Raw genomic sequence first — 23,502 nt, 5'->3', positions numbered from 1 at the left:
GATAAAAAATTGTTTGAGAAATTAAAATTACTTTTCCATTACTTTATTCATTGTTGAACATTTTTAAAAATGAATTTTCAAATTTGATTAAAGTTTTTTGAAATTAAATTTTAATAATGTAAAAAATTAAGTTTTCATTTATGAAATCATTATATATTTATAATTAATTATGGTTAAATAAATACGAAAATATATTTTTTAAATAATTTTAAAATTTTCGACCAGCACATTTGAAGTTTCAAATAAGCCTGGAGGAAGTCTCGCAAATTCCAGGGAAAGATAATGAAAATGAAATCACCAGTGTTGAAGAGCGGAACCCAGCTGGCAGTGGTGCTGAAGAATGTGATATACAATAAGAAAAGCTTCAATATTACCAAACCAATCAGAGTGGCGCAGCGGAAGCGTGGTGGGCCCATAACCCACAGGTCCCAGGATCGAAACCTGGCTCTGATACAAGAGTTGCTTCCCCCACTCAATTTCCCTTTTTAATTTTTTAATGATAAAGCCACATCAGTCACAGCGTCCCCACCATCCTCATATTAACTCTCAATTATCAGTTCACATTTCACAATCCCCAACCGCTAAAGCAAAGCTAATAACAAGGCAATTCTAAGTTTCTAGCTTACAACACCAGCAACAACAATTGCACAAAGCCAATAGCATAAATAAATTATTCAAGGAAAGTTGGTTCCTTTCAAACCCAAATCGATACCAGAGGCAGTTTCAATGTTCTGCTTTGGGATCTTATGATACATAATATACCCACAATATGTTCTAATATAATTAGAAAATCCCCTCCCAACATCTACAACAAGTGATTTCTAAAGCAAATACTCCAATGAAACCAGCATCAGCAATCCCTTCGCCGGTATATCTAACCTCTCCTCCATTTTCAGCAGGTGCTCGGAATGGGGAGCGCAAGATACCTACGCTGGTAACAAAGGAAAACATAAAAAGATGGTAATGTCAAAAAAAAAAAAAAATACAAATAAATGATACCTTGGCAAACTGTAAACTGCTGCATGAAGAAAACATGCTCAAGCAAAAAAATTAAATTAATCAGCCATTGCTGCCTTTTCATTGTCTGTTTTCCTTAAAAGATTTTACCTTTCCAATGTCATCCACGTTTTGATTTCTTTCTAGGGTTTCTACTCAAATTCCTAAGATTAGGTTTCAGCTCATGGAATGTCGATTGTTAGGGATAAAATATGAGGATTTGATAGCTCACAAAGGGAGATGTATTGACACCACAAAGTAATTGTCAATACAAAAAATTCTATTAAATCCACAACATAAAATAGTCAATGAACAAGTGTTTCCAAATTTCACATCGGAATGTTAATCCCTATCCTATTCCGTGCTAAGATGGAACAACACAAGCTTTTGCACTAGTGACTTTTTCCGAAATTAATAATTCCTACACAATTTTTATTATATTTTCGTCCAATTCCACCCTATTCATTCCGCTAACCAAATTTAAACTAAGTGATACATTCCGGAAACTAAATCTCAGAACATAATCTCGCTTTCAGAATTCAGGAGCTTCATTTACTTCACATGCTTTAAATCCCAGCGTTGACTTTTCTCAGAAATCTATATTTTACCCTCTTGTTTCTGCTAAGGACTACATCATCTCAATTCCAAGAAAAACTTCCCAAACAGGGATAAGGTGGGGAAAAAAAAGAGGCGAAAAAAAAAGGAGGAGAAAAGCCTTATCTTCCAGCATTTGTTATGTATGGGTACTTATGCAGCCAACAAGGAGCAATTCACAAAAAATTTGTGTTGAGTTGAGCTGAACTGAGCATTGGAATTTACATCTGTTATGCAAGAAAGCAAAATTTAAGAACTGCAAAAATTTTTTTGCCTGAAGTAGAGTGTGTTAAGGAAAAAATTGGAAGGAAACAGTATCTTACCTGCTCTAGTTCGCCTACTGCTTCATCAATCACTGCCACATCACCAAGTTAAACTTTAAATCCAGCTCAACCCCAAAAACCATTTTACCTAAAAGCTAAAGCCATTAGGTTGTGACCCAATAATGTATATCAAGCCTTAACAAATGTCATTGCCAAATATAAGTCCAACAATTTTTCATCTCATTCTTTATGGGTGTGTTTGGATCAAGGATTTTACTTGGAAAAAGGAAAGGAAAGGAAAGAAAAAAAAAAAAAGGAGGAAATTCATTTTCCATTGTATTTTCCTTCTATATTAAATACTATTGAAAATGAAATTTTATTTTAATATGATTAAAAATATAAAAAAAGTAAAATATTAATGATGTATAAAATCAAAATATTGTTCATAGATTTGGCGAATTTTTTATTTTCATTTTCATTTTCCTTAATAACCAAACATAAAAATGTGAATTCCTTTTTATTTTCCTTTCATTTCCTTAGTATTTTTGAGTTCCAAACGTAGCCTAAAAGAATTTGAATAATATGTGAAAAATAAGTATAACCAACATCAACATGGGCTTCTGGTTGGGATCATGAAAAATCAGTGGTTTAAAATATATCTTATGCATAGATAAAAGTCAATTGTAGAAAGAATCAGTCAATTCTTCAATGAATTTAAATAGCACTGAAAAATACAACCCAAAAATTTTACATGGTTAATATATGTTCCTATCCTATTCCATGTTAGATGGAATAACACAAGCTTTTGTACTAGTGACTTTTTTCTAAATTATTAATCCCTATACAATTTTTATTATATTTTCTTCTAATTCCTAGGAATAGGCATATTGCAAACCAAATTTAACCCAAGTGATATTTCCTGGAAATTCAATCTCAGACATAATCTCGATGAATTTTACTTTCAGAATTTAGGAGCTTTATTTACTTCGTATGCCTTAATTCTCAGTGCAACCATTTCTTTCTTTCAAATCTACACTTTGCCCTCTTGTTTCTGCCAAAGACTATGTCATCTCATCCCAACCATTCAGATCCACACCATAATTATTTTTAATCACCTTGCACCATAGAATAATCCTCCAGGAGGAAACCTCCATAACCATTTCCCAACTAACAATATGTTTCTTGAACGTGGCCCACAACATTACCTTCCCCAAACTAGTTTGTCTCTAACTAATGCCTTTAATAGTTTCTCTACTATTTGAATAGCATTGATTTTACATGGTATAATATAACAACAACAACAAAACTAAGCCTTAAATCCCACTAGGTGGGGTCGACTATATGAATCTTTTTCCACCAATTTATGCAATCATGGACCATTTCTTTTGACAGATTCAAGGATATTAAATCCTTACTATCTCCTCGCAAGTTATTTTAAGTCTATTCCTACTCTTTCTACTGTCTCCCACAGTAACTAACTCACTCTTCCTCACTGGCGCACTATGTGGCCTACGTTGCAAGTGTTCATACCATCTGAGTCGTCCCTCCCTTATCTTATCTTCTACAGGAGCTACACCTAACTTACCGCGAATATGTTCATTCCTTAATTTATCTTTCAATGTTATACCACTCAATCCATCTAAGCATTCTCATCTTGATAACTTTTACTTTTTGGATATTCTGTTTATTCGTCGCCCAACATTCTAATCCATATAGCATAACTGGTCTTATAGCTGTCCTATAAAACTTTCCTTTTAATTTTAGGGGTATTCTACGATCACAGAGCACACTTGAAGCACTTCACCATTTTACCCAGCCTACTTTAACTCTATGCATTATATCATCTTCAATTTCTCCTTCAACTTGCATAATTTAACTCAACAAAAATCAGAAAAAAGAAGATCAAGTGAACCAGCAAATATTATATTATTGGATTCATTCCTATCTCTATACAAATTTCCTCCATACATCTTATAACTTCTATTATTCTTTTCTATATGACCACATAAACTGAAGTTTGCATGTATGAAAATTTTCAAATTTTTTCCTCGAGGACATCCTTTGTATAATATTATCTACATCTTCCCAAATTACCTTTTAAAATTATCCACTAAGCCTAACCTAAGAATATCTTGCCACTTCTCCTAAAATCATCTTTGCTCTTATGATCAAATCTTCTAATTTTTAACATCTGTATTATTTAAACTTTTTTAAAAAAAATAAATAAATAATGATGCCTACCCATTCTTGTGTTTCTTTGTCTTGGTGTACCAAAGTTCAAATCCTTATTTTTATATTTCTCCAATTTTTGCCCCAATACATAGAAAAGTTTCTTTAAGGCAAATTATGTTAATTTTTTTTACAATCATTGTGTAAACTATCTCCATGCTTTAGGAAGGGCCCTTCTGTTCCAAGTGCTAAACTAACTTGCCCATGTTCCTCGCATATTTGACACCATACTTAGGACAATATAGTGCATCCCTCTGCAAGGATACAACATAACTCAACCTTGCCTATTTGTCATTACATCGGGTGGCGAAAGTGCAATGCATCAATTGTAGGAGTTGTCCTAGCAAATAATTGGTAAGGATTCTTATCGTGGGCATTAGATAAATTTTGCACTAGCTATCAGCTAACTAGAGCAACCATCCTCCTTCATCTGAGCTTGAGGTTGGCTATGTGTAGAAAAAAGTGAAGACACTAAGTGCATGCAAAGCATTGTATTAATAACTTAATATTTATAGGAGGCTGAGCCTCTTTTTCAATGTTTACAAGCTTTGTTCTTAGTTTTTGGGATGTTAAGCCTCTTTTATGGATGTTTACCTGTTATGCTCTTATTTTTGGGAGGCTAAGCCGCTTTTGCGGATGTTTTCTTGTGTTCTTATTTTTTGGGATGCTAGACTCTTGTGGATGGTAATTGCTCGTATTAACACTTCTAGGAGGTTGGAAGATTATGCTCTTATTTCTAGGTGGTTGAGCCTCTCGTGGATGTTTACAAGCTGCATTTTTATTTTTGGGGATTGAACATCTTTTATGGATGTATAGTTTTTTGGAGGCTAGGCCACTGCATTATTTTCTTGTTGACATGGAATCCAATAAAACAGATAATACTCTAGGACTTTCCATAGAAACTAAGAAGGAATGGTTTTATTGTTTTTATTGTTCAAAAAAATTATTATTTTGATTGTGTAGATTGAGGTCATATTCATTGTTAAGCACTATGTATGAATACAGATGACAAATGCAAAATTTTATGAATGACCTATTCCATGTCATTGCATGGGCAAATATGGAAAATGAATTGTTTGAACATACCTGCCTCACTCAAAATTCTTACTACTAAGTTTACTTGGTTAAAAAGGGATTATGGAAAATGAATTGTTTGAACATACCTACCTCACTCAAAATTCTTACTACTAAGTTTACTTGGTTAAAAAGGGATTATGACACAAAAACCAAGTTGTTGCGAAAAAAATAAAAAATGAAAAAAACGTCTATGCTTAGTCTATGCATACTAATCAACAACAAAACCAAGCCTTAATTCCCAATAGGTGGGGTCGGCTATATAAATCATTTTCCGCCAATTTATGCGATCATGAACCATTTCTTTTGACAGATTCAGGGATATTAAATCTGTACTACTATCTCCTCCCAAGTTATTTTAAGTCTACCCCTACCCCTTCTACTGCCCCCTACAATAACTAACTTAATCTTTTTCACTGGTGCACTATGTGGCCTATGTTGCAAGTGTCCATACCATTTGAGTCGTCCCTCCCTTATCGTATCTTCTATAGGAGTTACACCTAACTTACTGCAAATATGTTCATTCCTTAATTTATCTTTCAATGTTATACCATTCATCCATCTAAGCATTCTCATCTCGGCAACTTTTACTTTTTGGATATTATGTTTCTTCATCGCCCAACATTCCGATCCACATAACATAGCTGGTCTTATAGCTGTCCTATAAAATTTCCCTCTTAATTTTAAGGGTATCCTGCGATCACAGAGCACACTTGAAGCACTTCTCCATTTTACCTAACCTGCTTTAACCCTATGTATTACATCATCTCCAATTTCTCTTTTAACTTGCATAATAGATCCAAGGTATCGAAATCTACAAATACTATTTATTTCTTCATCATCAAGTTTCCTGGTCTGCCCTTTCTATTTTGTCCCATTTTCCCTCCATTTACTGCATTTTTGCCTCTTTTTCATAGCATGGAAATCAACATTTCAAGTAGTTTGAATGTTCCTTCAAAATTTATATTTATTTGCTTCCCAGTTTTTGAAAGCTTCAGCGAACTTGGGACTATTATTTTAGACTTTGTACGCTTCTTGGGCTCTGCTTAAGTGAGATATTAGCCGGTCATTCCCAAATTTGGAGTGTTACATACAAGCAACAGATTTCATTTGCCCCAAGGAAATCCCTAAAATTCTAGATCACACAAGCAAGATGTGAAAGGATGACAGAACTTCACCATATAGGCATTTGTCCAACTTATCATAAATCTTGATGTGACAAAGTATCTGGACAGTGACAACAGTCAACAATGACTTCTGAAAGTGAATGGCAGAAAAAAGGAAGAGAAAGATTACTACCTTAATCCCTCTGATTTAGCTCCAAATGATTCTTCAACAAGAGAACTGTTAAAATTGGAACTTCTCTGCAATTGCTCCTAACCAGAAGAAGAAAATCTTTTGAAAATCCAAGCTATTGACAAGTAAATGGTCCAACACAAGCTCCTCATGCCTACAAAGCAGAAAAATTATTAGTGGTTGAATTTTCAAGAAGCAATTTAAGAAAAGGTATTAACAGCCAAAAGAACATAAATGCCCATTGAACAGCTCATATTTCCCTACTGTAATTTTCCCTGCCTTTCTAAAAAATGCTGCCATTCATGAAAGTGCTAACTGCAATCATAAACACACCCTATTGAGTATAGGATACCAGATGACATGAGTTCAGATCTAACACACTCACAAGTTACCATCAACTTCTGTTTAAAATACAAGTTTCCAGATTTAACACACTTGAACCATGCATACTGAATTAGACAGCAATCCCCAAATTCACAATGACATATTCAGCCAATAAGATGAGTTTATTCTTGAAATTTAAACCTTTATAAGGAAACTTGATCAAGTGGTCATCCTTCTTCTAACGGAACAGTTTATTTCCCTCACCTTCAGGCTTGCAGTGGTACCATTTTATTGAAGTCTCCACCTTGTTCTTCCCCATTGGACTTTCCAGGTAGGACTGGCATGCATTGGCTAATTTGGCTTCCATATTTTGAAGAACACTGGCCGGGGGCTTTTCCCCACTATACCATTTAATGTAAATCACCAATAATCCGCACAAGAACATTCTCCGTCTTTAAAATGATGAAAGCGGTTTGTGTCTCTGACAAAAATTTCCCTCCCTTCAAAGCTAGATATAAATTTTATAACAGCATGGCAGTCACCACAGATTCTAAGATTCTTAATAACTCGGAGTGGAGACCCTGGACTAGTGTTCAGAAGCCCAAGCACAACTGCTAACTTCTCACTGTGCCCACACAGGATTTGCTCCTTGTCCTGTTCCTCAACATCTTGCAGCACAACGTCAGAAATTGGATAGTAACCTGCTTTCTTCATCTCCATGCTCAATTTATACAACTTCTCAATTATTTGGGTCATTTGAGGATGGGCTTTGTCTCCAGCTAGAAGAACATGGACCTTGTTCTTGATCTCAATCCAGCTGCAACCAGGGTTCTTTTTCAAGCCCATCCCCTTCATCGCATCCCTTACTCTATCTACAGCATTCCACATGCCCTTAGACGCATATATATTGGACAGAAGAATGTAGTTTCCGGGATTCCCTGGTTCTAACTCAAACAGTTCTTCAGCAGCAGTCTCGCCCAAACTCACATTTTTGTGAACCAAACAAGAACTAAGCAAAGAACCCCAAACACAAGCATCAGGTTTAAATGGCATTTTCTTGATCATGGAATAAGCCTCCTCAAGTTTTCCTGCACGACCTAGAAGCGTCACCATACAAGCATAATGCTCCATCCTAGCTTCAATCCCATGCTCTTGGGACATGACCTTAAAATAATACCATCCTTGTTCTGTTAAGCCACCATGGCTACACGCAGATAACACGCAAGTGAAGCTGATAAAATCAGGCTCCTGGTCACTTTTCCGCATCAAATGGAAAATCTCCAAAACCTCCTTAGCCCTTCCATGCATTGCATATCCACTCATAATTGCATTCCAACAAACCAAGTTTTTAATAGGCATCCCACTAAAACAAAGCTGTGATGCTTGGATTTTTCCGCACTTTGCATACATATCAATTAATGCACTGCCTACATAAACATCATCAGATATTCCCCTTCGAAGAGAGAAGCAATGGGTCGCCTTCCCATGCATTAGCGCTGCAATACTGCCACAAGCTGGTAGTAGGCTAGGGATTGTTACAGAGTTTGGCTTCACACCTGCAACCTGCATTTCTCTGAAGATATCCAAAGCAACAGCATCTCTCCCATTTTGGGAGCAACAAGCAATCATTGACGTCCAAGACACAACATTCAATTCCACATCTTGGCCCTTGAATTGTGCAAAGACCCTTATTGCATCCTCAACCAGACCATTTCGTGAGAGCCCTGCTACCAAGGCATTGCAAGAACCTACATCCATTTCTTTCATTTCATCAAACACTGGCAACATCTCAGATGTGCAAGCACACTTCCCATACATATCAATAAGTGCACTAACAACACACTTGTCCAATGCAAGACCCTGCTTGATGACATACCCATGTATCTGAACACCCAAATCCAAATCTTCCAAGCTCCCTACTGCAGATAAAACACTAGAAATGCTTGTCCCATCGGGACTCGGTCCCTGTAAATGCATCTTCTGCAACATAAGAACCGCCTCTAAATGTAACCCACTATGACTGAACCCAGCAATCATCCCATTCCAGGATACCGAATTGGCCTCAATCCCCAAATTTCTCATTTCAAAAAATAACTCCTTCGCTTTATCTGCGAACCCACAACGAGCATAACCTGCAACCAAAGCACTCCAAGTAACCACGTCTGGTTGGGGCATTTTGTCAAACATCATGCGGGCGTCTCCTAACTGACCGCACTTTAGATACATATGAACAAAGGAGGAATGAACAAATGAATCTGAAGCAAAACCAGATGTCGAAGCAAAGCCGTGGACCACTCGTCCGGTTTTCAGCGCCGATAAACCTGCGCAAGCTTTGACGGCACTGGGTAGCACGTAGCTATCGGGCAAAAGGCCTTGTGATATCATTCGAGAAAACAGTCGGAGGACGCTATCGGAACGATTGAGCTTCGAAAGGGCATGGATGAGAGTAGAGAATGAGAACACACTGGGTTGTGGGATCGAATCAAAAACGAGGGTTGCATCGGAAATGCAGAGATGACCGGCGTAGATGGAGAGAAGCTTGGTGGCGAGACGGGTTTCGTTGGATTGACCGGTTTTGAGCAGGAGGCCATGAGCTTGCTGCGCATGCGTTAGAGAAGCTGCAGTGGAATTGAGGGTCTGGAAAATGGCATGGTTGAAACTGCGGAATGCAGGGAGACCTTGCTGCGTCATGCTCTGTACTCTCCCCTCGTCAAAGCAGCAAAGTAAGCTATACTTTGCCGCAATATTTTGAAAAGCGGACCGGCCGGTTTATTTTCGGTTCTTTAGGTTGGGTAAAAGACACGTTTGATAAAAAGAAACTTGTTTCTTTATGAATTTTTCCTTTAAAAAATTTAGAATCTCACTTCAATTTTTTTTTTTAAATACAAATCTCCTTTTGTTCTTGATAAAAAAAAATTAGGCATACGAGTGTTTAAGAAACTTTCTATCAAAAAAGATTTGTAATTTTTTTTGAAATCTCATGAAAATAGATTTATTCTTGTCTTTTTATTAAACCTTAGGGAAAATATGTGTTTTTATAATTTATATATTTTATTTTAAAAACTAAATAGAAAAAAAAAAGATGTAAGTTAAGGTGTCTAAAAAAAAAAATAAACAATTAATTGTTTCTAATCGTCCATAAATAACACATCACTTAATAAAAGATACAATGTTACTATTTACTATTTAATAATACATGTAAAAATGAGATGTAACAAACAAATTTAAAACAATATGTGGACAGAATTACAAATCAAAAGAGTTAGTTCCTTACTCCTTCATAAATTGAATATGTAAAGTTAGTCATTAAGTGTTGCTTTTTAAAATTTATTCATGAATTTATTTTTAAAAAAATATTTAGTCTTTTTAAGAATATTATCTCAAAAAATAACCAGATTGTCTGTGAAAATAATATTGAATATGAATCTCATGCATTGACTTGTGTCTTATTAAAATATCTGTTAGATACTAGCACATTTTTGAATGCTAATACTTTAATTTTTTTTAGCATATTGATAAATATTCATAATGATTAAGTAATCTTTTAATTTTGGTGTAGCACTTATTTTATAAAAGGTGAAAAAATATATATAGTATATAAATATATATATAATAAATTAATAAATAAAAATGAACTTATGCATTATTAAAATTTTTTTTTCTTAATTTTCACTAAATAAATTTTTATTTTGAATAATCGTTGACACAAAAACTATAATATAAATAAAATTTAAAGATTTGTTTTAAAAAATAAAATAAAATATTTCGGAGATAAATCCAACATATTTTGAGCCGCTGTCGCCATCCAACCACCAACCGAAGAAGAAAATAAAAAGCAATGTTGTCGGGATCTTTCGCCATACCTTCCCCGCCTTATCCCCATTTCCATCGGCGGAGACAGCACCGGAGAGACCCGAAGAAGGAAACCGAAGATGCGGCTACCAAAGCCCACAGTTCCTCCAATGCTACCATATTTCTTCTTCTTCTTCTTCTTCTCCGACCTACCCGGTCGGATCGTGCTTGCCCAAGTTTCGATTCCGGCCAAGTATGACGGGTTCGTGTACAAGAACGGCGTATTTAGCCCTGATGCCGTCATGATCGAAGCCTTCTTCGACCCGCTCTGCCCCGACAGCAGGGACGCGTGGCCGCCTCTGAAACGCGCCCTCGAGTACTACGGCCACGCCGTTTCACTACTCGTTCACCCCTTCGCCTTGCCGTTAGTATTTCTGTTCTTTCGACCTTCTTCTTCGTAGTTTCGGTTCGATGTCGTTTGTTTTTAATTCTATCTTCGATGATCTCCACGTTTAATTAGTGTTTTCTTTTGTTAATTGATTGATTTTAGGAGCATTGATCATGCTTTCGAGTGCCCATTTAACGGGAGTGTGATTATTTTATTTTTGCTGTTTGACGTTGTTAAGAACTTTTCCCTCTCTTTTTCTAGTTTTCTTCTAGTATCTTCACATCTCATGTTTGCTTTTGAATTTGTACTCGTGAATATGAAAAATGGGTTCTAAAATTTTTGGTATGAGGCCCTGTTTGGAACTGGCAAAATATTAGGGAAAGAAATTGAAAATATAAAAAAAATTCGTATTTTCAGTAAATCGGAGAAAGAAAATGAAAAATATATTAAATTTACCAAACAAATTTTTATTTTATACATCACTAATATTTGAATTTTTTTTTTCTAATTTTTAATATCATTAAAATAAAATTTCATTTTTTCCGTATTTAATCTAAAAAGAAAATGTAATAGAAAATGAGTTGTCTCGTTATGTCTCTTATTTCCTTTTCTCAAGTAAAATTCTTGATTTAACGGACAATAAATTGTTTTTGTAGTAGAAGATAGCAATTTATATTGCTAAAGAGGGCAAGGTCGGAATAGATACAAGAACTTTGAGAACAGAATATCAGCTTAGAGCTGATTTTTGCATTCAATACAATTTGCTGAATAGTAAAGTTTACATTTGGGGCAGCTTCAGCATAAAGCATGTCATTTCCCATCTCCCATTTGCAATATCTAGTTGTAGACTAGATCAGTGTTTCCCTTTTTCCCTTCTTCAAATTCATCAGAGGCTTTAGCCAGTTTAGATTTGAATTCTACTCAGTTCCAGTTCCAACGGTGTTCATTCACTGTTTGCTCTTGAATAAATTTGTCCAGATATAGAGCAATTGAAAAACAGATGTGATCTGGTTTCCATTTGTGTTACATAATCTGCAAGTACTACTTTCAATTTTTCCCCATTTAACCAAATTTTCCAGAGTTAGTAGTGTTAACAATAAAGATTCAATACAAGAGAGAGAGAGGGAGAAGGAGATTGCAAAGAGGGAGAGAGGGAAGCCGCACGCAGGCCAGCACAGTGAAAAGTAAAAACTATAGAACAAAACAATACAAAATAAATACCTAATAGAATAAACCTAAACGTAATATATGTACATAGACTAAAATGCCCATAGTTAAATATATATTTATCTAACATCCTCCCCCCCCCCCTCAAACTCACGATGGCGCACCGAGAAGCATCGAGAGTTTGCCGAGTAAAAACTAGAAACGACTAATAGTGTGGTACTTTGATGAAGTCATCCAATTGCATGGTAAAGGAAATGAATGGGAGAGAGATGGTACCAAGGCAAAGATGATGACATGTGAGATGACAATCAATTTCAATATGTTTAGTGCATTCAAGAAAAATAGAGTTATGAGCAATCTGAATAGCACTAGTATTGTCACAATACATAACAGTGGGTTTAGTAAGTAAGATACCCATGTCAGCAAGTAACCAACGCAACCAAACTATTTCAGCAGTAGTTGAAGCCATAGCATGATACTTAGCCTCAGTAGAAGAACGAGAAACTATAAATTGCTTCTTGCTTTTCTAGGAGATGAGAGAGTCACCAAGAAAAATACAAAAACTAGTTGTTGACTTACGGTCTGTAGGATCTCCAACCCAATCAGCATCAAAATAAGCACGAAGTTCTAAAGTAGATGTAGAAGGAAGAAATATACTCTGATACAAAGTCCCTCTGATATGACACAAGATACGGAGAATGGCAACCCAATGGATCATAGTGGGAGAGGAGACAAACTGACTCACAATATGAACTGTATATGTAATATCAAGTCGAGTGAGGGAGAAATAAACCAAATTGCCAACAATAGTATGGTATAGAGTTGAATCCGCCAATGGAACCCCATCAGAAGAGGTATAATGAGCATTGAGTTCAAGAGGAGTGTCTATAGTTCGAGTATTAGTAAGATTGACTTTTTAAATGATATATGCTACATATTTAGACTGAGAGAGGAGATAACCTTTAGGAGAATAGGCTATCCCAATGCCAAGAAAGTATCTCAAGGGTCTCAAATCTTTCATTTTAAAGTGGTAGTACAGTTCTAATTTCAACGTTGCAATCCCATCTGTATCATCTCTAGTTAAAATCATATCATCTACATAAAGAAGGAGAATAATACGCCCAGCAGATGTAAAACGAGTAAACAAGACAGAATCATGATCACTTAAGCGGAAGCCAAAAGAATAAAGTACTTTAGAGAACTTCTCAAATCAAGCTCTGGGAGCTTGTTTAAGACCATACAAAGCTTTTCTCAGTCTATAGACCTCTCCTAGATGATGAGGAACACAACGGGGTGGATACATATAAACTTCTTCTTTGAGATCCCCATTTAGGAAGGCAATCTTTACATCTAACTGTGAGAGATTCCCCTGATTAGTAGAAACTACTGCAATCAAAGTACGTACAGATGTCATCTTAGCAACTGATGTAGATGTCTCCTCATAATCAAAACCAACTTTTTGAGTGAACCCTTTTGCGACCAAACGAGCCTTATATTTTTCAACAGAACCATCAGAATTAGTTTTGATCTTATAGACCCAACAACATTCCACTACCGTTTTACCAGGAGGAGGAGGTACTAACTCTCACGTGCTAGTCTTATACAAAGTAGCAAGTTCTTCATTCATAGTCTGTTGCCAAACATGGTCAAGAGCTGCCTCCTTATAGTAAACAGATTCACAATGAGAATGAAAAGAAACTAAAAAAGTAGCAAAACTAGAAGAATAATAAGAATTAGATGCAAGAACATACGAATCAAGATGAGAAGGGGGGCTTACGAAGTCGTGTTGGATAACGAGAAGATGCAGGGTCCACATGATCGGAAGATGAAGAGGAGTCCGCCAAGGAGGATAGGGAATTTGTACCTGCATAAGAAAATGAAGGACAAGTAGAAGAAATGGGAGCAACTGGGGAAGACTCTGAATCAATATCACAAGTAAATGGATCAATATCTACAAGGTCAGACTCATGTAAGATGCTAGAACTTGTTGGAATAGAGAAGAAAGGAATGTGTTCAAGAAAGGTGACGTGACGATAAACATAAAGTTTGTGTTTTTGGATTATAACAACGATATCCTTTTTGTCCAGCACCATAACTAAGAAACACACACATAGAAGATCATGCAGACAACTTAGAACGCTTAGTATGAGGACGAAAGACAAAGCATGTGCAACCAAACACTCTCAAATAAAAATACTCTGGAGCCTTGGCGTACAATTTCTCATAAGGAGAGACTCCCAAATTAAGAGCAATAGGAATTTTGTTAATCAAATATGTGGCAATAAGAACTGCTTCTCCCTAGAAAATGTTAGGAACATTACCAGAAAGGAGAAGAGATCGAGTTGTCTCAATGATGTACCTATGTTTTCTTTCAACCACACCATTTTGCTCAGGAGTATCTGTGCACGGTGATTGATGTATGGTGCCATCAAAGGTAAGTAGGGTGGAAAACTCAGTAGAATTGTATTCTCCACCCCCCCCCCCCCCAAAAAAAAAAAATCGCACCTGAAACATTTAATGACAGCTAAATGTTGAGTTTGAACCAAAGCACGAAATATTTTGTAAATGCTAATGAAATCAGAACGTTTCTTCTTAAGATATATCCAATAAAAATGTGTATAATCATCAACTTAAGAAACATAATATCGGGACTCTCCCTTTGAGGTAGTAGGAGCTGGTCCCCAAACATCAAAATGAATTAGATCAAAGGGTGCAAAAGACACTGATGTACTTTTATTAAAGGGCAAAGTAGAGAATTTTGCAAGTTTACAACCACTACAATCATAAAGATCGTGAGAAGATAAATTTCCTAATACTCCTGTAGAAGCCAAAAATCTTAATCGAGAACTAGAAACATGTCCAAGGCGTGAATGTCATAAATAAAAATTAGAAGAATTTGAACTCAAACGAAATGAAGACAAATCAATACTAGAACCAGCAAGTTCTTTGACCCGAAGCTCTTCTAACACATACAATCCCCCTTTCCTACGGCCTATCCCAATTAGCTTCTTGGAATGTGGATCTTGCACAAAATATGAGGTTGGAATTAAGTAAGCACCATATCCAGAATCACATAATTGACTAATAGAAATCAAATTCAATGAAAGTTGAGAAATACAATAAACATCAGAAAGACACAAACAAGATGAAATGATGGAACCAGTACCTACCAATGGCAGCCAAAACAGATCAAGGTGTCAAGGTAGAAGATATTGATGTAAATATAGAGATGTCATTTGGCATATGATGAGTAGCACCTGAATCAAATATCCAAGTGGACGGAGATATACCTGAAGTGGATGAAGAGGACAAACCTATAGAGGGAGAGACAGATAAGGCATTAGGCTTTGATGTAGAAAGAAGCTTCTGCAACTGCTCTACAATAATGGATAGTGTAGGCACAGTGAGAGACAACTCTTCTGATGATGTAGTGGTTGCAGTGTGATAAGCCTAGGCTTTAAAGCCTGTTGTTGTCCCGTAATAGTAATGGATATTGAGTTTTCCAAGCTTACAAAAACTACATTCATCAATGGCAACTTTCTAACGTCGATTTTGACCATTAGAAGATTGCTTAGGTGAGACAGCCAACACAGTCTGAGTAGGAACTGGGAGAAGACCTTTATCCACATGTGACTTGAGATGCACTTCCTTCGCCATTAGTTCACTAACAACTGAGTCAACAGAGGGAAAAGGGCTCCGATGAAGGATAGAACCACGAAGTGCCTCAAATTCATCTCGAAGTGTCATAAAAAACTGAACAAGTCGTTGTTCCTCTCTATAAGTGCATAAGACTTATTCAAACTAAGATCTACAGGTTCAGTTTGTGTCAATTCATCCCCAAAACTAGTCATATGAGTGTAAAATTGTTGAATACTTTGATCTCCTTGCCTTGTTGCTCTAATATCCATCTCTAACTGATATCGTTTAGCAAAATTGGATTGCGTATATAATTTTTCTAAATAATCCCAAACTTGTTTAGCTGTAGAAAATTTAGCTAGCTGCATACCAATGGACTGATCAACAGAATTATTAATTCAAGTAATAATTTTAGAATTATTCACCTCCCAAATGGCTAACAATTCTACATAATTCTCTTTTTTGCTATTAGAGGGCATAGACACATTACCAGAAACATATCCCCACAGGTTTTTTCCAATAAAAAAATTCTTCATAACATATGCCCAATATGAATAATCATTTCCATTTAATTTAGCACTACTAGCTTAGAGAGAATCATCTCTTTCACCAACCATCTTCAAATGCAAAGGAATTAATTGTTGAGATCCAATCAACAAATGAGGCCAAGATACATATATCAATGAGAAAGAGAGAAAACCCTGAGTTTGGGAGCCGCCAAGAATTCCACTACCTTGCTGTAAATAATCTCCAAGAGACTGTGCCTAGTCCAAGAAGAGTGCGGCAGCAAATCTGGCGGTGATGTGTCGGAGTTGCAGAGAGTGCGGGGGCATTATTGAGAAGGAGAGGAGTGCAAGAAATCCTCAATTCTTTGCAAATGGAGATGCAACGGCAGTGAATGTGCCAGAGATGCGAGTGCAGAAGAGGGGATTGCCGGAGGTGCGTGCGGGTGCAGAACGGAGGAGATGCAGCGGCGACGTCGAGTGCAGAACATGGGAGATGCTTGTGTGTGAGTGCAGAACAGGGGAGATGCAGCGGCGAGTGCAGAACAGGGGAGATTCCTGCGTGTGAGTGCAAAACAGGGGAGATGCAGCGGCAAGTGCAGTGGCGGCGAGTGCAGCGGCAACGTCGAGCTGTCTTCTGTAATTTTCTCTGTTAGCGATCAATATCAGAGCAATCAGTCATGCAAGCGACGGGAACTGATGCTCTGATACCATGTTAACAATAAAGATTCAATACAAGAGAGAGAGGGAGAAGGAGATTGCAAAGAGGGAGAGAGGGAAGCCGCACGCAGGCCAGCACAGTGAAAAGTAAAAACTACAGAACAGAACAATACAAAATAAATACCCAATAGAATAAACCTAAACCTACTATATGGACATAGACTAAATTGCCCCTAGTTAAATATATATTATCTAACAAGTAGCCTATCAAGAGCTGCTAACCAGTTGATTAAATTAAACCCTAGAATATTTGATTTTGGTCAAATGACAGCAGCCTGCCCAATCAAGTTCAGATTTCTACTTCTGAGAGAGGCTGAAGTGAATCTTCCATTATTTGTCGACGTCCATTGAACTTTATCCCGTCTAGAAGAGTTTGGAAGAAAGCTAATATTGGTAATCATGTCTTGAACATTTTTGGATATCCTTCTAGGCCATTTCCAATGTCTATCTTGAATAAAAGTTCCAAGATATTCAAATTTCTATATTGCCCAATCATACTGAATCTGAATCTGAGCACAGCAATGATTTATAGTAAGTACTTGTCGAATATCTTGATGCCTATTCTAATGTATGGAATATATATGTCTTCTTAGGAATTGAGGCCCCCCCCCCCCAAAAATGTTTAATGGGCAGACTTGTGTATCGGATCGACCTTTATCTATACTATTAATAAATAAAAGTCTTGACAGTTTTCATTTACAGTTATCATTTTTTACTCCCCATACTCCATGTGAAAATAAAAAATAAAAAATACAGGTTTTAAAAAATAACATATTTTTGAAATATGGTTACATGAATAATTTTGCAGATTAATTTCAATTTTCAATTTTTAATATATTTCCACAAACTCCCCATCTGATCTAAAAAATAGGAAATTTGGTATTTTCAATCCTGAAATATTTCCATAACTCCCAATCTTCTCTAAAAGAATTGTATATTTGGGGGCTGTGGAGTGGCTAGTATCAAATTATCAATAATGCTTGTTCAAGAGTTTAGCTGTGGACTATGTCTAACCTGTAGCGCATGCTCCACAGCTAGTATGAATATCACTGGTTTTGAGAGTTTAGCAGTGGATGATGCCTAACTTCCATTCTTTTCACTCTTATTAATAGACTAAGAAACAGCTCACTGACATATGAAAACAGTCGCCATCCTCTGCTTTGATAGGATTATTCTTTATCTTATGATGAATAATGCAACTATCCAATAGGTTAGAGTATTCAAGGAGTACAGCTATAATGTTAACTATCACGTATTTGTCCTTAAACATGTCTTAATGTTGCCTTTACTCACAGAGCTTCCTTGCTTGGTTGTGACTAATTATTAATGGTCGTGAATAACTTCTAATATTTTCTTCTTGTTCAGTTCTTTATAATGAAATTTTTTTTTTTTGAAATGCAGTTACCATGATAATGCTTTTGCTGCTTGCCGTGCCTTGCATATTATAAACAAGCTGAACACATCTGCTACGTATGACTTGTTGGAAATGTTCTTCAAGCGTCAGGTTTAATAATGCTCCATATCTTATTTATGAAACATGGTTTGTTTTAAGTGTCTATATTGTGGAATGTATTGCTTAATTTGTTAGAAAATTTCCTTTTGGTATAATTGAAAACCTTTTATTTGGATGGTTTTTGAAAATATATGAACCATGGGGATTTTGCAGCAGAAAAATAATACTTCGTCAATACAAATACTATTTTTCAAAATGAAGTAACCTCCTATCATACTTCTTGTAGTTGTATGAGGCTGCTTTCTTGTAGACAAGCTGGTTCATTAATAAGGCAGCAAATTAAAAGTATAGTTTTATTTTATGAATTTTAGCTGATGACATCAATTCTTTCCTTGTTCTTCTTCTTCTGCGTTTTTTGTTTAACATGAACCTGGGTATTATTTAACTTGAGATGTGAGCAGCAATGACCACGAATATTTGCTATGCTACTGAACAAGGTATCTCTTCCAATGCTATAAAATTGTGCAAGTATTTTCTTCAGAGAAACAAATTTTTTTTTTCTTTTAAATACTGTTGCTTTTTGAAGAAGTTAAAGAGGATCAATTTGGGTTGAAAGTGAAAGTATCATCGCAGCTGGCTTTGAGATAATCATCTGATCATCTTCATCAAGGAAACTTGAACCTTGACATAATTTGTTGGAATATGATAATTTCTATAAGAAACAATGCATGGGACAGGATTTTTTTTTTTAATAAATAAAATAGCTTGCTTAAATAATGGTATTGGAGTTCTTGGAGTGTGAAGTCATCTGTAGTTCTTGGAGTGTGAAGTCATCTGTCCTTAGTTGTGGTTGAATGCCTGCGGTGAATTGAATAATCTGAACACTGATTATCAATCTCACCATTGGTCGAACTCCATCTAGTAAGGAAGCCCTTTTCTTAACTCTATTATGAGGTCATAATTAGCTATATTCAATTTCAGGATCTGTATGGATTTGCAAAAAAACTTATATCTATTAGTAGAAAGTTATAAAACAGTGTAGAACTTATACATAGTGGGATTTTATTGTTTATAATATGATTCTACTCTATAGTTTTTATTAATGGATGGTCCATATATGAGATTTATCACTTATTTGTTAATTTTTTTTTCAGTTGATTTATGTATGAATTCAAAACAGAATTCACTATTAGAATTGGAAATTGAACATAGCAGATCATGTTTGCAACTTTGCATTGAAAGGATTTGCTTTTAGAGAACTGAAGCAGATATCGTATATCAATTTTTAATAATTGGATGGTCTGTATATGAGATTTATAAGTTATTTGTTTTAATTTTTTAGTTGATTTATTTATGAATTCAAAACACAATTCACTATTGGAATTAAAAACTGAATATAGTAGGTTGCACTGATTGTTGGAATCATTTGTCAACGATAATTGAATGTACCTATTTCACTGATTAAGTTCATGTTGACACATATATTTTCTTTACTTTTTGTTTACTCGCTGATATTTTCCAACACGATTATTTATCTATTTATGTTTTGGGGTGAAACCGACAGGATAAGTTTTACAACCAACAAACATACTACCTTTCTAGAGCTGTCGTAGTAAGTCAAATGGTGGAGTTTGCAACGGAAGCAGTTGGGAACGCCTTTTACTCTGCTGTAAATTCTGGCTTCAATGACAGGCAAACTGATCTCATGACAAGGGTTTCCTTCAAGGTAAGATGTTCCATGTGCATTTTTCATTCGATTTCATAAATCTCTCGTGATATTGTGTTCCTTCTCACTACTAGCATACAACTTACTGTTAGTTCTGTTTCTGCAAGTAAAACTCTATTTCATTTCCTTGATTGTGCAGTATGGTTGCTCAAGAGGGGTGTACGGGACACCTTTTTTCTTTGTTAATGGGTTTCCATTGCCTGATGCTGGCTCAACTATAGATTATAATGGATGGAGAAGCATCATCGATCCATTGGTTGGTAAACTAGGTGCGAAGAGGGAGGAACCACATTTCCTTTTATAAATGATTTAATTAATTATGCTTCTCCTCTTGTTGTACAACTACTAAGAGTTCACAATGACATTGATGCACAATTGAAATGATTGCTGCGGGAAGCTGTGTAAATTGATTATTAGCTTGTGCTTCATAAGCTTTTACTATGTGTACTACTTGATGGTTGATGCTCCATTTGGTTTCTATTGTAGCAAAGAAGTGATGAAGGTTATCATATCTAATGGTTCTCCTTAAAATCTTAAATGGTGAGCTTCAATTGTGTTAGTTTTGTTGAAGGTTGAAATTTTCAAGATGCATACAACCTGTCCAGCAAATCAAGTGCTTTGCTAGTTTCTTGCTTCCACGGGAAAGAAATCTTTAGATTTTGCAACAACCATTTGGTTTCAATCGTTGATGGAAATCTACAATGACAACAACAATAAAACCAAACCTTAAGTCCCACTAGGTGGGGTTGATTATATAAATCTTTTTTGCCAATTTATGTGATCATGCATTTTTTTTTTTTTTTTGGCCAGATTCAGAGTTATTAAATTCTTACTCACTATCTTCTTCTAAGTTATTTTATGTCTATCCCTACCCTTTCTACTGCCTCTTACAGTAACTAATTCACTTTTTCTTACTGACGCATTATGTGGTCTACGTTGTTAATGTCCATACCATTTGAGTCGTCCCTACCTTATCTTATCTTCTGTAAGAGTTATACCTAACTTACCGCGAGTATGTTCATTCCTTAATTTATCTTTTGATGTTATACCATTCATCCATCTAAGCATTTCTCATAGTTTTATCGTATGATTCATATGTTTAATTTTACGATGGTTATTACAATTTTGAATATCTCTTTTATTTTTGTATATAGGTATTAAAATATTTTTCTTCCATTCATCTGTTATTTTCTTAGTTTTTATAATTTTATTAAATAAATTAGTTAACCATGTAATTACGTTATCACCTAAGTATTTCCAGACTTCAATTGGGATATCATCAGAACCTATAGCTTTCTCATTTTTCATCTTTTTATTGCAAACTTAACTTTATTAACTCTAATCTTACGAATAAATTTCATATTTTTAGTCTTTTCCTCATTTGTTAAATCTACATTTAAGCATTTTGTTGTTTTCATTAAACAACTTATTAAAGTAATTTTGTCATCTTTCTTTAATGTCTTCGTCCTTAACTAAGACAGTATCATCCTCACTTTTTATACATTTTACATTTCCGAAGTCCTTACTTTATTCTTTCTTTAGTTTTAGTAAGTTTAAATATATTTTTTTCCCTGCTTTTGTATCTAATATATCATATAAATTATTAAATGATCTATATTTAGTTTCACTAATGCACCTTTTTGTATCTTTTCTCGTCTCTTTATACTTTTCAAAGTTATCCATATTTTTACATTTTTGTCATATTTTATACTAAATTCTTTTTGTCTTTACAACCTTATGGACATCTTTAATGCATTACCAACTTTCTTTGTTATTCGAAAATCTTCTCTTTGATTCACCTAAAATCTATTTTGCTATCTTTTTAATAGAGCTGCCTAATTTACTCCAAAGAGTATTTGTATCATCCCATCCTCTATTGTCCAATTCCTATCTTTGATAATTTTATCTTTAAATTTTATTATATTTTCTTCCTTTTGATTCCACCACCTAGTTCTTTTACACGAGTTTATTTTCTGTTTTTTCTTCCATTTTTTAATACATATATTTAACACTAAGACTCTATGTCGTCTGGTTAGGCTTTCATTTGGAATAACTTTATTATCCTTGCATGATAAACGATCTACCCTCTTCGTTAAAAAAAAAAAAAAAAAACTACTTGACTTATATTTTGTTCATTTTTAAAGGTTATTAAGTGTTTTTCTCTCTTCTTAAAGTAAGTATTCATTATATTAAGATCATATGACATATCAAAGTCTAAGATCATCTCCTTAGACTCATTTTTGTCTTCATATCCATATCATTTATTTATCCTCTCATAACTTTTATTATCCCTTCCAACATATCCATTCATATCTCTTCTTATAAATATTTTCTCAGTCTTTGGTATGTCTTGTATAATTCTATCTACATCTTTCCAAAATTGTCTCTTAAGATTTTCTGCTAAACTTACTTGAGTAGCATAAGCATTAATGATATTTATTATCTCTTGGCTTAATACCATCTTAATTTTTATAATTCTATTCTCTGCTTTATTTACATCAACAACACTATTTTTTAAGTTTTTTTTTTACAATAATTCCTACTCCAATTTTATGTTTTTCTTTTCCAGTGTATCAAAGTTTTAATCTTGATTTATCAATTTCTCTAGTTTTCTCCTCCACCCACTTAATTTATTGAAGACAAATTATATTAATTCTTCTTCTAATCATTGTGTCTGCAATTTCCATGTTTTTACCCATAAGTGTCCCTATATTCCAAGTTGTTAATCCAACTTCGCCTATGATGCACTTAATGTCTTAATTTTTTCACACACAATCGGTCTCAAGCCTGTTAGGCTTTTGTGGAGCCTAGTTACATTAAATCTGGATGATGACCCGACCTTTCTTTAATGAGAGATTTCTATCCTAAGGCTTAATCCATGGAGCGAAGGTTTGACCCGTTTTGTAGCCCATTCGGAACCCTATTTGCAGCATATAAAATCATTATTTTCGGGTGATTAGGGTTAAACGGTCGCACTTGCAAGAGAGCGAGAGGGAGAACATTGTATTGCCGCACTCTCTGTGTTTTCTTCTTAATAATAGTGAAATCCCCGCCACTCCGTGGACGTAGGTAAAATTATTGAATCATGTAAATACTGTCTTATGCGTGTGATTGATTTTTCTTTGACGTGTATTCTTTCTCTATTTTGTTTCTCATAGGTTTCGGAAATTTGTTCTTAATTCCCAACAAAGCCCGGGTAAGGAAGGAGGGTTGCGTTAGGTAGCTTACAACCAGCGTAAAATTTGTTAGATCACTATGATATGAATCGTTGATGAAAATCTAAAATCCAAAAATTTATTTTGTTCATCTCCCTGTGTTCATGAAGGTAAGGCTACTGCAGA

The 23,502-nt window shown here is 35.1% G+C and overlaps 2 protein-coding genes and 1 non-coding gene across 10 annotated transcripts; 2 read left to right on the top strand and 1 right to left on the bottom strand.

The window, feature by feature from the left end:
- The first annotated feature begins 381 nt into the window (after positions 1-381).
- On the top strand, positions 382-453 carry TRNAM-CAU (transfer RNA methionine (anticodon CAU)). Its single transcript has one exon. It is a non-coding gene; the product is annotated as a tRNA-Met (tRNA).
- Positions 454-643: 190 nt separating this feature from the next.
- Positions 644-9,487, bottom strand: LOC131162123 (pentatricopeptide repeat-containing protein At1g20230). Of its 8 annotated transcripts, XM_058118295.1 has the most exons (5): positions 9,044-9,467; positions 7,041-8,908; positions 6,456-6,606; positions 1,914-1,945; positions 644-1,817 (listed from the first exon to the last, which is right to left on the bottom strand). In XM_058118295.1, exons 1-2 carry the CDS (start codon positions 9,465-9,467, stop codon positions 7,197-7,199), a joined length of 2,136 nt encoding a protein of 711 aa, XP_057974278.1. In that variant the 3' UTR covers positions 644-1,817; positions 1,914-1,945; positions 6,456-6,606; positions 7,041-7,196. The 8 variants fall into 8 exon arrangements, with proteins under 8 accessions (XP_057974278.1, XP_057974273.1, XP_057974274.1 ...); XM_058118290.1 differs by having other exon boundaries at positions 1,914-2,001; positions 7,041-9,477; XM_058118291.1 differs by having other exon boundaries at positions 7,041-9,477.
- Positions 9,488-10,588: 1,101 nt separating this feature from the next.
- On the top strand, positions 10,589-20,699 carry LOC131162122 (uncharacterized). Its single transcript, XM_058118287.1, has 4 exons — positions 10,589-10,992; positions 18,384-18,486; positions 20,000-20,161; positions 20,301-20,699. The coding sequence occupies exons 1-4, from the start codon at positions 10,709-10,711 to the stop codon at positions 20,463-20,465; spliced, it is 714 nt and encodes a 237-aa protein (XP_057974270.1). The 5' UTR covers positions 10,589-10,708; the 3' UTR covers positions 20,466-20,699.
- Positions 20,700-23,502: the final 2,803 nt, after the last annotated feature.

The sequence above is a fragment of the Malania oleifera genome, chromosome 8, assembly GCF_029873635.1.
Source record: "Malania oleifera isolate guangnan ecotype guangnan chromosome 8, ASM2987363v1, whole genome shotgun sequence".
Classification (NCBI taxonomy): Eukaryota; Viridiplantae; Streptophyta; class Magnoliopsida; order Santalales; family Ximeniaceae; genus Malania; species Malania oleifera.
The sequence above is the reverse complement of the archived record's forward strand: the minus strand, read 5'-3'. Positions and strand labels throughout refer to the sequence as shown.

Excerpts from the sequence above, each read along its gene's own strand:
- LOC131162123 (XM_058118288.1), bottom strand. The coding sequence starts at position 9,467 with ATGACGCAGCAAGGTCTCCCTGCATTCCGCAGTTTCAACCATGCCATT.
- LOC131162122 (XM_058118287.1), top strand. The coding sequence starts at position 10,709 with ATGCGGCTACCAAAGCCCACAGTTCCTCCAATGCTACCATATTTCTTC. Across the intron at positions 10,993-18,383 it reads GTTCACCCCTTCGCCTTGCC|TTACCATGATAATGCTTTTG; the intron begins GTTAGTATTTCT and ends TTTGAAATGCAG. Across the intron at positions 18,487-19,999 it reads AAATGTTCTTCAAGCGTCAG|GATAAGTTTTACAACCAACA; the intron begins GTTTAATAATGC and ends TGAAACCGACAG.